Genomic DNA, 14,022 nt, shown 5'->3' with positions numbered 1-14,022 from the left:
GACTTTGTTTTGCACTTATATAGTTAAAAAATATATATATACATATACATATACATATATATATACATATACATATATATATACATATACATATATATATACATATATATATACATATACATATACATATATATATACATATACATATATATATACATATACATATATATATACATATATATATACATATACAGATATATATACATATACATATATATATATATATAGGACCCGAGCTTGAAGGATAAACCGCCCGCAGGGGCGTGCTGGGTGTTTTTATATATATACGTATATATACATATATGTATATATATACATATATATATATATGTATATATATACATATATATATATATATGTATATATATACATATATGTATATATACGTATATATACGTATATATATAAAAACACCCAGCACGCCCCTGCGGGCGGTTTATCCTTCAAGCTCGGGTCCTCTACCAGAGGCCTGGGAGCTTGAGGGTCCTGCGCAGTATCTTAGCTGTTCCCAGGACTGCGCTCTTCTGGACAGAGATCTCCGATGTTGTTCCCGGGATCTGCTGGAGCCACTCGCCTAGCTTGGGAGTCACCGCACCTAGTGCTCCGATTACCACGGGGACCACCGTTACCTTCACCCTCCACATCCTCTCGAGCTCTTCTCTGAGCCCTTGGTATTTTTCGAGCTTCTCGTGTTCCTTCTTCCTGATATTGCTGTCATTCGGAACCGCTACATCGATCACTACGGCCGTCTTCTTCTGTTTGTCTACCACCACTATGTCCGGTTGGTTAGCCACCACCATTTTGTCCGTCTGTATCTGGAAGTCCCACAGGATCTTAGCTCGGTCATTCTCCACCACCCTTGGGGGCATCTCCCATTTTGACCTCGGGACTTCTAAGTTATACTCGGCACAGATGTTCCTGTACACTATGCCGGCCACTTGGTTATGGCGTTCCATGTATGCCTTGCCTGCTAGCATCTTGCACCCTGCTGTTATGTGCTGGATTGTCTCTGGGGCATCTTTACACAGCCTGCACCTGGGGTCTTGCCTGGTGTGATAGACCCCAGCCTCTATGGATCTTGTGCTCAGAGCTTGTTCTTGTGCTGCCATGATTAGTGCCTCTGTGCTGTCTTTCAGTCCAGCTTTGTCCAGCCACTGGTAGGATTTCTGGATATCAGCCACCTCCTCTATCTGCCGGTGGTACATACCGTGCAGGGGCCTGTCCTTCCATGATGGTTCCTCGTCTCCCTCCTCTTTCTTGGGTTTCTGCTGCCTGAGGTATTCACTGAGCACTCGGTCAGTTGGGGCCATCTTCCCAATGTATTCTTGGATGTTCCTTGTCTCATCCTGGACTGTGGTGCTGACACTCACCAGTCCCCGGCCCCCTTCCTTCCGCTTAGCGTACAGCCTCAGGGTGCTGGACTTGGGGTGAAACCCTCCATGCATGGTAAGGAGCTTTTGTGTCTTTATGTCAGTGGCTTCTATCTCCTCCTTTGGCCAGCCTATTACCCCAGCAGGGTACCTGATCACGGGCAGGGCGTACGTGTTGATGGCCCGGATCTTGTTCTTACCATTCAGCTGACTCCTCAGGACTTGCCTGACCCTCTGCAGGTACTTGGTGGTTGCAGCTTTTCTAGCGGCCTCTTCATGGTTCCCATTCACCTGCGGGATCCCCAAGTACTTGTAACTGTCCTCTATGTCTGCAATGTTGCCTTCTGGTAGTTCAATCCCCTTAGTTCTGACTACCTTCCCTCTCTTTGTTACCATCCGACTACACTTCTCCAGTCCGAACGACATTCCAATGTCATTGCTGTATAGCCTGGTAGTGTGGATCAGTGAATCGATGTCTCGTTCACTCTTGGCATACAGCTTGATGTCATCCATGTACAGGAGGTGGCTGACAACTGCTCCGTTCCGTAGTCGGTATCCGTAGCCAGTCTTGTTAATGATCTCACTGAGGGGGTTCAGGCCTATGCAGAACAGCAGTGGGGACAGAGCATCTCCTTGGTAGATCCCGCACTTGATGGTGACTTGTGCTATGGGCTTGGAGTTGGCCTCTAGTGTTGTACGCCACATCCCCATTGAGTTCCTGATGAAGGCTCTTAGGGTCCCATTGATCTTGTACAATTCTAGGCATTCCAGGATCCAGCTGTGGGGCATTGAGTCATAGGCCTTCTTGTAATCAATCCAGGCAGTGCACAGGTTGGTCAGTCTGGTCTTGCAGTCTCGGCTGATTGTTCTGTCTACCAGTAGCTGGTGTTTTGCGCCTCTGGTATTCTTGCCAATTCCTTTCTGTGTCCCGCTCATGTATTGACCCATGTGCCTGTTCATCTTAGCCGATATGATGCCTGACAGGAGCTTCCATGTAGTACTGAGGCAGGTTATTGGTCGGTAGTTGGAGGGGACCGGTCCCTTCTTGGGGTCCTTGGGGATCAGGACCGTCCGGCCTTCAGTTAGCCATTCCGGGTGTCTCTCGTTAACTAGCAGCTGGTTCATTTGTGCTGCCAGACGCTCGTGGAGTGCAGTCAGCTTCTTCAGCCAGTAGGCGTGAACCATGTCGGGCCCTGGTGCTGTCCAACTCTTCATACTGGAGACCCTTTCTTGGATATCTGCCACTGTGATGGTTACTGGACCCTGTTCGGGGAGGTCGCTGTGGTCTGCCCTCAGATCCTCTAGCCACTGAGCATTGCCGTTATGGGTTGCATCCTTCTCCGATATGCTCTTCCAGTATTGCTCCGTCTCCAGCCTTGGTGGTGCTGTTCTCTTATTGTTCCCTTGCCACTGAGAGTACACCTTTGCTGGTTCTGTGGAGAACAGCTGGTTTATTCTCCTGCCTTCTATCTCTCTGGTGTACCTCCTCAAGCGGCTGGCCAAGGCTGTGAGTCTTTGCTTGGCAGTTTCCAAGGCCTCAGGTATGGACAGCTTGCTGTATTTCTTAGGCACCTTATTTGTCGCACCTTTCTGCAACTCCGTTAGTTGGCTAACCTCCCTCCATGCTACTTTGATCTTGCCCTCTAGCCTCCTTCTCCATGGAGGGTACTGCCCCTTGTCGCTGTTCAACTTGTAGCCAAGCATCTCACTGATCACTGCTGCCGTATTGTAGATCAGCTTGTTAGTGTCGGTAATCGTGGTTGTAGGTATTGCCCGTAGTGCTGCATTAACATCATCATATATATATGATATACATATGATATATAGATGATATGATATCATATACATATATAACATCATCATATATATACAAATATACATATATATACTAGGGGTGCAACGATACACAAAATTCATGGTTCGGTTCGGTTCGATACTTTGGTGTCACGGTTCGATATTTTTTCGATACAAAAAATGTTCATGCCTTTTTAATTTGTCATTTATTAAAATTATAAATATATATTTTAACTCAAAAGTACAGTTTTTAAATTTAACCCTAACCCTTGTGCGTGTTTTTTATTTTGACAGCGAATGCGCACCTGCGGACCACTTATGTGCAGCCCTGGTTATTTAGCTCGTCATATTGCAGCCACAGAAATTATTTTGTCCATGAAACCATAAAGCTGCACTTTCTTTTTGCCTTATAGTCTGATTTGTCATAACTTCTCCGTTTTGTGGTAAGCTTTTCTTTGGCTGTCACTTCTTCACCCTGACCTGTCTTATTTGGCTCAGCAGAACTAAAATATATATCCTGCTGCTTTTACACACGCACTCACACACATAACGCTCAGCGATTCTCTGCGCGATCAACCTCTCACATGTTTAAGCTGCGGGAGATTTCACTTGTCATGTTTGCATAGTAAGCTAACGATTAATAAGACGATGTCAGAGGAATTGGTGCGCAAATTATCATCACTCACAGATCAGTGCTGTCGCTCTCTATACACAGTTCGCACGATTGCAAAGTGAAAGCAAAAAACAAGCGCAAATTCAAACGCGATTTCAATATGTCACATATTGACAATGGCTCACCGATGCCAATGACATAATTACCCAGCTACTTTTCTGAAAGAATGCAAAAGCATTGACATATATTTTTCCTACAATAGCCCGACGGGCAGGGCAGAGATAGATTTTGGTAGCCGACTGAAAAAATCGCTAGCTCCAGGACGTCGGGCTAGCGATGTTGCAAGCCCTGTATCTGATTGAGGAATCACTCATCTTTGGAAAAGAGAGTTTATTACAGAGAAATGTCTCTTTCCAAAATAAAAGCTATACTATCCGCTTCTTCTGGGCTATATTCTCAGCAGCATAAGGAGAATCATGTGCTAACAGCTGTCTAAATGACTCGGCTAAAGTTAGTAGCATGCTTGTTGTTTTGGTCTTTGCACTAGGATGATGTCGGCGTAAATGTACAGTCATATTCGTTGTGTTCCCACTAGTGCTTTCAGGTTAATCTCGTTGAAATGACGTTAACGCCACAACACGGCAAATCTCCGTTAACGAGCTACCGCCGATCGCCCCGTGCGTGGGGCTAGACGGCCAACACGTTAATGAGCTAACTGCGCTAACACACTAGCTCCCACCCATGTAATTGAGCATTGCATGGCACATCCAACATACTGTTTTACTTTAGTCCATGACTCGCTTACCTTCAGGGTCATACGTCACATGAAAACCAAAATAATTCCAAACGCCAGATCTGAATGAGGGTGGGGGAGGTCCATGTTGCAAGGAGAGCTTAACTTCTGTCTCGCTAGCTTGCCCTGCGCTCTTCCTTCTGACTATGCTGTCTGTGTTGAGCGCTCAGTGAATCTGCGTTTGACTACTCCGCCTAGGCTGCACTGTCGAGCGCAGATCCACTGAGCGCTCAACACAGAAAGCATAGTCAGAAGGAAAGTTGATAAAATAAATTACAAATGTTGTATTGTTCGATACATATGCGTACCGAACCGAAAGCACTGTATCGAACGGTTCAATATCGATACGAATATCGTTGCACCCCTAATATATACGTATATATATGTATATATATGTATATATACGTATATATACATATATATACGTATATATATATATATATATATATATATATATATATATATATATATATATATATATACATATATACGTATACACATACATACATGGATGACATCAAGCTGTATGCCAAGAGTGAACGAGACATCGATTCACTGATCCACACTACCAGGCTATACAGCAATGACATTGGAATGTCGTTCGGACTGGAGAAGTGTAGTCGGATGGTAACAAAGAGAGGGAAGGTAGTCAGAACTGAGGGGATTGAACTACCAGAAGGCAACATTGCAGACATAGAGGACAGTTACAAGTACCTGGGGATCCCGCAGGCAAATGGGAACCATGAAGAGGCCGCTAGAAAGGCTGCAACCACCAAGTACCTGCAGAGGGTCAGGCAAGTCCTGAGGAGTCAGCTGAATGGTAAGAACAAGATCCGGGCCATCAACACATACGCCCTGCCCGTGATCAGGTACCCTGCTGGGGTAATAGGCTGGCCAAAGGAGGAGATAGAAGCCACTGACATAAAGACAAGAAAGCTCCTGACCATGCATGGAGGGTTTCACCCCAAGTCCAGCACCCTGAGGCTGTACGCTAAGCGGAAGGAAGGGGGCCGGGGACTGGTGAGTGTCAGCACCACAGTCCAGGATGAGACAAGGAACATCCAAGAATACATTGGGAAGATGGCCCCAACTGACCGAGTGCTCAGTGAATACCTCAGGCAGCAGAAACCCAAGAAAGAGGAGGGAGACGAGGAACCATCATGGAAGGACAGGCCCCTGCACGGTATGTACCACCGGCAGATAGAGGAGGTGGCTGATATCCAGAAATCCTACCAGTGGCTGGACAAAGCTGGACTGAAAGACAGCACAGAGGCACTAATCATGGCAGCACAAGAACAAGCTCTGAGTACAAGATCCATAGAGGCTGGGGTCTATCACACCAGGCAAGACCCCAGGTGCAGGCTGTGTAAAGATGCCCCAGAGACAATCCAGCACATAACAGCAGGGTGCAAGATGCTAGCAGGCAAGGCATACATGGAACGCCATAACCAAGTGGCCGGCATAGTGTACAGGAACATCTGTGCCGAGTATAACCTAGAAGTCCCGAGGTCAAAATGGGAGATGCCCCCAAGGGTGGTGGAGAATGACCGAGCTAAGATCCTGTGGGACTTCCAGATACAGACGGACAAAATGGTGGTGGCTAACCAACCGGACATAGTGGTGGTAGACAAACAGAAGAAGACGGCCGTAGTGATCGATGTAGCGGTTCCGAATGACAGCAATATCAGGAAGAAGGAACACGAGAAGCTCGAAAAATACCAAGGGCTCAGAGAAGAGCTCGAGAGGATGTGGAGGGTGAAGGTAACGGTGGTCCCCGTGGTAATCGGAGCACTAGGTGCGGTGACTCCCAAGCTAGGCGAGTGGCTCCAGCAGATCCCGGGAACAACATCGGAGATCTCTGTCCAGAAGAGCGCAGTCCTGGGAACAGCTAAGATACTGCGCAGGACCCTCAAGCTCCCAGGCCTCTGGTAGAGGACCCGAGCTTGAAGGATAAACCGCCCGCAGGGGCGTGCTGGGTGTTTTTTATATATATATATATATATATATATATATAAGAGAAAATAAAAGAGGGCTTGCACAATGTGCGATTTTTCAATGTGTCTTTTAGATCCATTTCTACAAGACTGCTCAAAGACGTCCTAGGCCAAACTCTAACCCTCCTTTTATCTCAAAAACTCTTGAAAGAGCATTTCTGTGGGTCTCCATGTTTGGAGACTGTCTGGGTATTTCTGTATGTGTGCATGAGGGTTGGAATGCATGATTGTGTGTGTTCCTGTTTGTCTATGTTTATGTGTTAGACATCTCAGGCCCCCCCTAAAGGGGGGGTCCTATTTCCCCCTACCCTGCCAGTGGCGGGTGCCCCCAACACACTCTATGTCTGGCTGCTGGGCGTCCACCTCCTCAACGAGGGTTCAGGTCTGGTTGGGATAGGATTGGAGCTGAGGCGAACCATTCCTTGAGGTGAGTGAATGCTGTTTGAGCAGACTGATCCCACTGAAAGGAAACCTTAAGAGACGTAAACGGGTTAGTGGTGAAGCAATCTTACTGACATCTCTCATGAAGTGACGGTAGAAGTTTGCGAAGCCAAGAAAATGCTGGCACTGGTGGAGGTCTGTGGGTTTGGGCCAATCTTCCATGGCCTTAACTTTGACTGGGTTGGGTCTCAGATTGCCCTGCTCAATGATGTAACCAAGAAAAGACACAGTTTGTACATGAAATTGACACTTTTCACCTTTCACAGAGTCTGATCTCTGGCAGCTGTTGGAGAACCTGTCTGAGGTGGCTTTTATGTTCAGAGACCAAACTGGAGAAAATCAGGATGCTGTCTAGGTAGACGAAATCAAAGCAATTGATGAAATTAATGAAATCTCACAGCAGCTTTTAAAGGCACACAATGGATCATTATCATCTATAGCAGCGGTCCTCAACCCCCGGGCTGGTACCGGTCCGTAAGTCGTTTGGTACCAGGCCGCGAGAGTTGAGGCTCAGGTGTGAAATGTATGGTTTTCCGAGTTTTTATCGGTTTTCAGCGTTATTTTGTTATCGTTTTTATCGTTAACTCGGTTTTTCTGGGTCTTTTCACGTGTGTTATGAATAAATCTTCTTTTTTTCGATACCGGTACTAGTTTTATTTTGTTGTATTTATCCGCGACACCTTAAAGGCCGGTCTGTGAAAATATTGTCGGGCATAAACCGGTCCGTGGTGAAAAAAAGGTTGGAGACCGCGGATCTGTAGGTATTGTGAAAAGGAGGAAATCCTCAGCGAACACGAAGCAACACAGCTAACACATTCACTGAAGGCTGCTGGTAATTACTCAACTCACCAGTGACTATAAATCACGTGTTCCAGTCAGTATAATCAGTCACATGATCATTGCACAACTTGACAAAGTTGGTTTGCGTTTCTCCCCTCCTGCCGTCTCTCAGAGCCAGGTTGCCGACCATCACCTTTGAGGCGGTGGCATATGCAGCGTCACGACCTCGAACCATTTGTCATTGGAAGAAAACAGGCAGAAACGAATGCAACATACAAATGTATTCACTGACAATTATCAAATCAACTGCTTTTACTTGAGGAATCCCACAGTAGAAGCTGTTAAATGTTGTTTGTCATTAGTTGTTGTTATGGATTAAACAGTGTTTGTTAATCTTGAAGTTGGCTTTTATTTGTAATTCAGGTCCCAATGTCTCTTTGTGTATACTTATATGCAGAAGTAACACAAAACAAAAAGTGGGAGCTGGCCTGACACCAGTAACTGACTTCCAGTGAAAGCTTTGGCTAATAATATTTTTTAGCGAACATTTTTCTTATAAAACAAAGGGAGGCCTAGCAAAAAAAGTTTGGGAACCACTGCTCTACAAGGTTGGCGAAATAAAAAAAAATGTGTTAACCCATGGACTAAAAAAATGATCAAAGTGGGCTAGGTGCTAATTTTCAGATGCCAGGTCTACATCTAGAATCAAAATGAGCGCGTACATAAACAACCAAAGTGAAGCATTAAGACAAAACATAGCAACGTCAAACAGCGTCCACACATTTTGCCACAAATACATGCAAAACAACTAAATTGGGCCACAAAAGTGATGTAAATTGACCAAACTAAGACACGAATCAGACAAAAACAGATGCAGGATGATCACAAACAGACACGTCGGCTACAAACTGATGCAAAATTACTAAAATCACACGTGTAACACTTTCTACATATTTGACAACAGAAGAAAAACACAAACAAACTTGGAATGTATTTTTAATTTGGATTTTTTTTATTTCATGCCGAATTAGATATTTTAAAAATCAAGCCAAAGTCTCCTCCCTGTTTGTACTGTAAGGTCAAAGCCCTACTGTACTACAGAGAACCCCAACAATCAAATGATCCCCCTCTGAGCAAGCACGAGGCGACTGTGGGGAAGAAAAACTCCCTTTAACAGGAAGAAACTTCCAACGGAACCGGGCTCAGAAGGGACGGCCATCCGCTGCGACCGGTTGGGGGGATGGAAATCAAAAGGAGACGAGATGGCGTGAACTACAGTTCTAAAATTTGGATTTGAGGGCTGATCCCAAAATTTTATGGTGATGTTTTTAAAAAAAGGATTTGGTGCTAAAAGTCTGCTTCAAGATTTTAAAAGAAGCAGGGCAGTGGGAAAAGCCAAAATGGTCATTTTAATGATCTCTGGCTTTAGTGAACCACCTGAAGGGTTTTAGCAATGTTTTTCCCACCGCAGAAAAAAACCTGGATATTTTGGACGTCTTTGGGGGACCCGGGATGACTCCGAGAGTGATTTTTAGATGTCTAATCAGAGCCTCATCAAAAGATGAATCATTTGCCATCGAAGCCTTTAAGACATTGTCTGGGGAGCCAAACTCCTTGATGAGGCGTTTGGCTATTTTCTTGATGAACTTTGTCTTGTCATTTGTCAGACTTGTGGCAGACGCTGTGCTGCTGAGTTCAGGCTGCATTAGATTGCTCAGACGATTTATGACCGTGTCTATTTCTTTTGTAGTAGTTGCGATCCGAGCAGCAAACTTTTGGGTCTCAGGTTTAGATTTATGGATGACTCTCATGATAAGGAGCAACGCAAGGTCATTGGAAATTTTCTCAACATCAGAAGATGAACCTGACACAGAATCCATCTCTGATATTTTGGAGGAATCTTTGAGAGAGTGTTTCAGGCTCAAGGCTCCAGATGATTTTTCTGGAGAAATGCTCCCAGGTTTTGGCATTCGAGGTGGTTTTTCAGATGCCACAGAGCATTTATCTGGAGAAATGCTCCCAGTTTTTGGCATTCGAGGTGGTTTTTCAGATGCCACAGAGCATCTACCTGGAGAAATGCTCCCAGTTTTTGGCATTTGAGGTGGTTTTTCAGATGCCACAGAGCATCTACCTGGAGAAATGCTCCCAGTTTTTGGCGTTCGAGGTGGTTTTTCAGATGCCACAGAGCATTTTTCTGGAGAAATGCTCCCAGGTTTTGGTGTTGGAAGTGATGCATCAGATTCTTTTCCTCTGCCATCTGAAGCAGGGCTTTTTTCCTGTGTTGTGGTCTGTGTTCTTTTAATAAAGTTGTGGATGTCTTCCAGGGCCCCAGAAATCTTGTCCATTTGAACAATTTGATCTTTCTCTTCATTCTCCACCCAGAGTAAAAGCTTCTGCAAAAACCTTTCTACTGTGTCATCTATGAGGACATAGAGGACTTCAGATGAAATGCGACGCTTTGAGCCCTCTACTGATTGTGGCGTCCTGGAGATGACTGTATCTGAGAGGGACCTACCCATTAGAGGTATGGGGATTTGATAGCCTCGATCCACCGTAAGTAGATCAAACAGGTTTGCCACTAAGTCCTCCGTAAAATTCCTGATATGCCCACTATTTTTAAAGTCCCCCAAGGTCTTATCGATGAGGAAGAGTTCTTCTTTCTTTGTTAATTTGTCAAATAACTGATTAACGTCTGATCTAATGACGTTAAAGTCGACTGAAGAAGAACGTTTAATTGCGGTTCCCAGGCTTGCCGTATGTCGAGAAGGGGAGCGATGAGCCTCTGTACTCTGGGGAGCAGCCGTTTCAGGTACTGACCCTGGGAGAATGAAAACTATACTTTCATTGGAGGGCGCAGTTTCCTTCTTGGGGTGGCTGCAAATGTTTTGTAGACAAACAAAATGTTTCCTGTTTGCCTTTATTCTTTTTTTCAGCTCTGTTTTCATTTTTTCAAATTGTTTTTTTGCAAACATGGAAAAGTTGTGTTTGCGTGCTTTGAGCCTGGCGTGTGAGGTGGATGGCACACATTTGGAGAAGAAGTGTCTCACCTTGTGGATAATTAAGCCTGCATTAAAGGCAGGTTTGGGTAAGTTACATTTCTCACAGAGCTCTTCACTGCTTGAATCCATGTTAGCAAGTATCTCACCTACGATGTCAGCTGCAACCATTTCTACTGGGGTTGGAGCCTGGATACTTTGTGTTTCTGCAGTGGGTTTTATTTTGCTTTGTGCTGTTACAGCTGATTCTTCTGGGAGCTCATCTTTATCTTTTCCTGTCATCTCTCCATCTGAGCTCCTTGTTGACAGAATAACAGAAATCTCTGCGATTGCTGATTGCACTGATATTTTTGAACCAGTACATTCTGTACTGGAATGAGACCCATTTGTCCCACACTGGCAGCGCAGCTTACATGCTGCATACCTTTTCAGGCATGAGGCAGCGCAACAAACCATGCGGTGTAGTTTCTTAATACTACTAAATTTGCCGCTAACATAAACGGCAGGGTCTACTGGGAAATCTGGGCTTTTTTCAATCAGTGCAATGGTTGAGCTGACCTTTTCTGAGATCTCTTCCTCAACCATCAGCGTCAGCTTGTCAGCGCTCTTATCTTGCTGTTTTGAGACATTAAGAGCGCCGGCGATGGCAGCTGAGATCGAGTCTCCGAGGGACACCCTTATTTTCCCCTCATCCATAAACTCTTCCCTTATCATGGGTTCCTGAATAACAGGAAGGGCAATCTCCAGGATGCTGGCAGAGGCGATCTGAATGATTTCAGAAATCATATCAGCGAGCACGGCATGGACGCTGGAGTCGCATTTTCCATTTTCTATAATGCTCCACTGACCTTCAGAGAGCCTTTCAAAGCACCTGTTGATTGGCGGGATAATCTGGTCTGGTGTGACCACCATTGAATTTTTGTTTTTGTTGCGTGTTGCCATTGTTGTGTCCCAAATTAGATTTTCTGTACCGGAATCAGAGCTGCTTGTCCCACACTGGAACGGCAGCTTACATGCTGCATACCTTTTCAGGCATGAGGCAGTGCAACAAACCATGCGGTCTAGTTTTTTAATATTACTAAGTTTGCCGCTAAAATAAACCGCAGGGTCTTGCAGGAAATCAGGGCTTGCTTCAATCAGTGCAATGGTTAAGCTGACCTTTTCTGAGATCTCTTCCTCAACCATCAGCGTCAGCTTGTCAGCGCTCTTATCTTGCTGTTTTGAGACATTAAGAGCGCCGGCGATGGCAGCTGAGATCGAGTCTCCGAGGGACACCCTTATTTTCCCCTCATCCATAAGCTCTTCCCTTATCATGGGTTCCTGAATAACAGGAAGGGCTATTTCCAGGATGCTGGCAGAGGCGATCTGAATGATTTCAGAAATCATATCAGCGAGCACGGCATGGACGCTGGAGTCGCATTTTCCATTTTCTATAATGCTCCACTGAACTTCAGAGAGCCTTTCAAGGCACCTGTTGATTGGCGGGATAATCTGGTCTGGTGTGACCACCATTGAATTTTCATTTAATGTTTCCATTGTTGTGTCACAAATTTGATTTTCTTCGTCTGAGCCTGTGAGAATTTTCTTGTATTACAGAGCGCCGACTGCTGAACGTTTTGCAAACAGATGAGCATCAGTTCTGATTTTTCTGTCTGAGAGCCGTTATTTATAGGCTCGGTTGTCTGTGACGTTACTGACAGACCAGCGCGAACGCCTTTGATCTGCCAGTGACGTCACAAGAAACGCACGCGGAGAGGCGGCGTTCCTTGCCCGCGCTCACAGATTTGAATGACGCTTTGGAGTTGACGTCACGCCGCAATGCATTGTGGGAGCCCGGCACCATTTTCGGGGTCTACGAATCAAAACAAACACGCTGTGTTGGAACGACGATTACAAGATGCTTAAAAGCAGTTCCTGACCCACCAGGATTCATTGGAATCATAGGTTGGAGGACGTTTTGGGGGGAAATGGCCGACGGTCGAAGCGGAGAAGAAATAAACTCTTAAAAGTTAGTTCTGGGTTTTTAATCTCACTTCATATATACACCAGGACACATGTTAGCATAATGAAAGAATTGTAGAATTAAGTGGAGTCAACAACAGCAGCATAGTGCAGTCATATCACAAATGTTAGCATAATGAAAAAGTCTTACAAAGTCAAATTTAGCTAACCTTCGGCTAAGTTATGTGACGTTAGTGATATCGCCACTTAACGCGGCTCTTTGGTCGGTTAGTTAGTTTAGGTTTGTGCCGAAGCTGGGTCTGTTTGTCAGTGTGAAGCCAAACGTGCTTTAACGTTTTAGGAAACACCGAGCAGACGGCTCATACTTGCCAACATTCAAAACGGCTGTTTGGGGGGGGGGGGCAAATATATTTTACAGTGTTTATTTATTCGACAAAATACGTTAAATGTCACCGTTATTATTGGCTGGCCGGAAACAGCGGGGGTGTCCAAATTCAGAGGCTGCTTCCACCTGAGGACCCGCCTTCGCGGTCTAAAGAAAGCCGCGTAGTACGTCACGAGCTCCCTCGGTGGAGTGAAACTGCGTCTGCTCCTTGCTGTCTAAAATATAACCGGGCGCTGGCGTCAATTCTCCACCGTCTCACACTTTGTTTAATCAGTTTTCTGTTTGACGTTTATTCAGCTTTGTGAAAACCCCAGAGGACCCCTCCCGAGGGATTAATAAAGTTACATTTAATCGAATCGAATAACTTTAATCTCAGCCAAAACGATTTACTCACGAACAAGTAAAACACTGGAAAAGCCAAACAAGAACATTTTGAAGTTATCGAAGTGACTTATATATCCTGTTTAACCCGAGTAGCGGAAAGACCGCGGGGGGTTGAAAACGATGTGCCGGGAGTCCGGTGTTCTCGCCGTCTCAGAGATTTGAAGTTTACACAGCTACATTCTCGCCTGAAAATAGTTTAAAAGTTTATTTTGTGACCCAGAAAGAGAAATAAGAGTAATATTAAAACTACAAGCTGCCGCCATTGTTGGAAACTGGAATTGGCTGGGCCGCGCTATGAATTCTGCCATATGTTTTTTCAATTTTGTTGTCCGGGTTGAAATTCGGGAGAAATTCGGGAGAATGGTGGCTCCGGGAGGTTTTCAGGAGGGGCTCTGAAATGCGGGATTCTCCCGGAAAAGTCGGGAGGGTTGGCATGTATGAGACAGTTCACCAAATATGTGGCCCGCGAACTGTGGTGAGGACACAGACTCAACCATGCAGTGCTGAAGT

General features: G+C 45.2%; 1 protein-coding gene across 1 annotated transcript; it reads right to left on the bottom strand.

The window, feature by feature from the left end:
- Window positions 1-8,791: 8,791 nt before the first annotated feature.
- Window positions 8,792-12,277, bottom strand: LOC147338507 (uncharacterized). Its single transcript, XM_086296349.1, has one exon. It carries the CDS (start codon window positions 12,165-12,167, stop codon window positions 9,195-9,197), a length of 2,973 nt encoding a protein of 990 aa, XP_086152475.1. The 5' UTR covers window positions 12,168-12,277; the 3' UTR covers window positions 8,792-9,194.
- Between the last annotated feature and the right edge of the window lie 1,745 nt (window positions 12,278-14,022).

Source organism: Aulonocara sp. 'chitande type north' Nkhata Bay, linkage group LG1, assembly GCF_057382095.1.
Source record: "Aulonocara sp. 'chitande type north' Nkhata Bay isolate Kocher_YH1m ecotype deep benthic linkage group LG1, A_spYH_male_GT1.1, whole genome shotgun sequence".
In the NCBI taxonomy this organism is placed as follows: domain Eukaryota; kingdom Metazoa; phylum Chordata; class Actinopteri; order Cichliformes; family Cichlidae; genus Aulonocara; species Aulonocara sp. 'chitande type north' Nkhata Bay.
The sequence above is the reverse complement of the archived record's forward strand: the minus strand, read 5'-3'. Positions and strand labels throughout refer to the sequence as shown.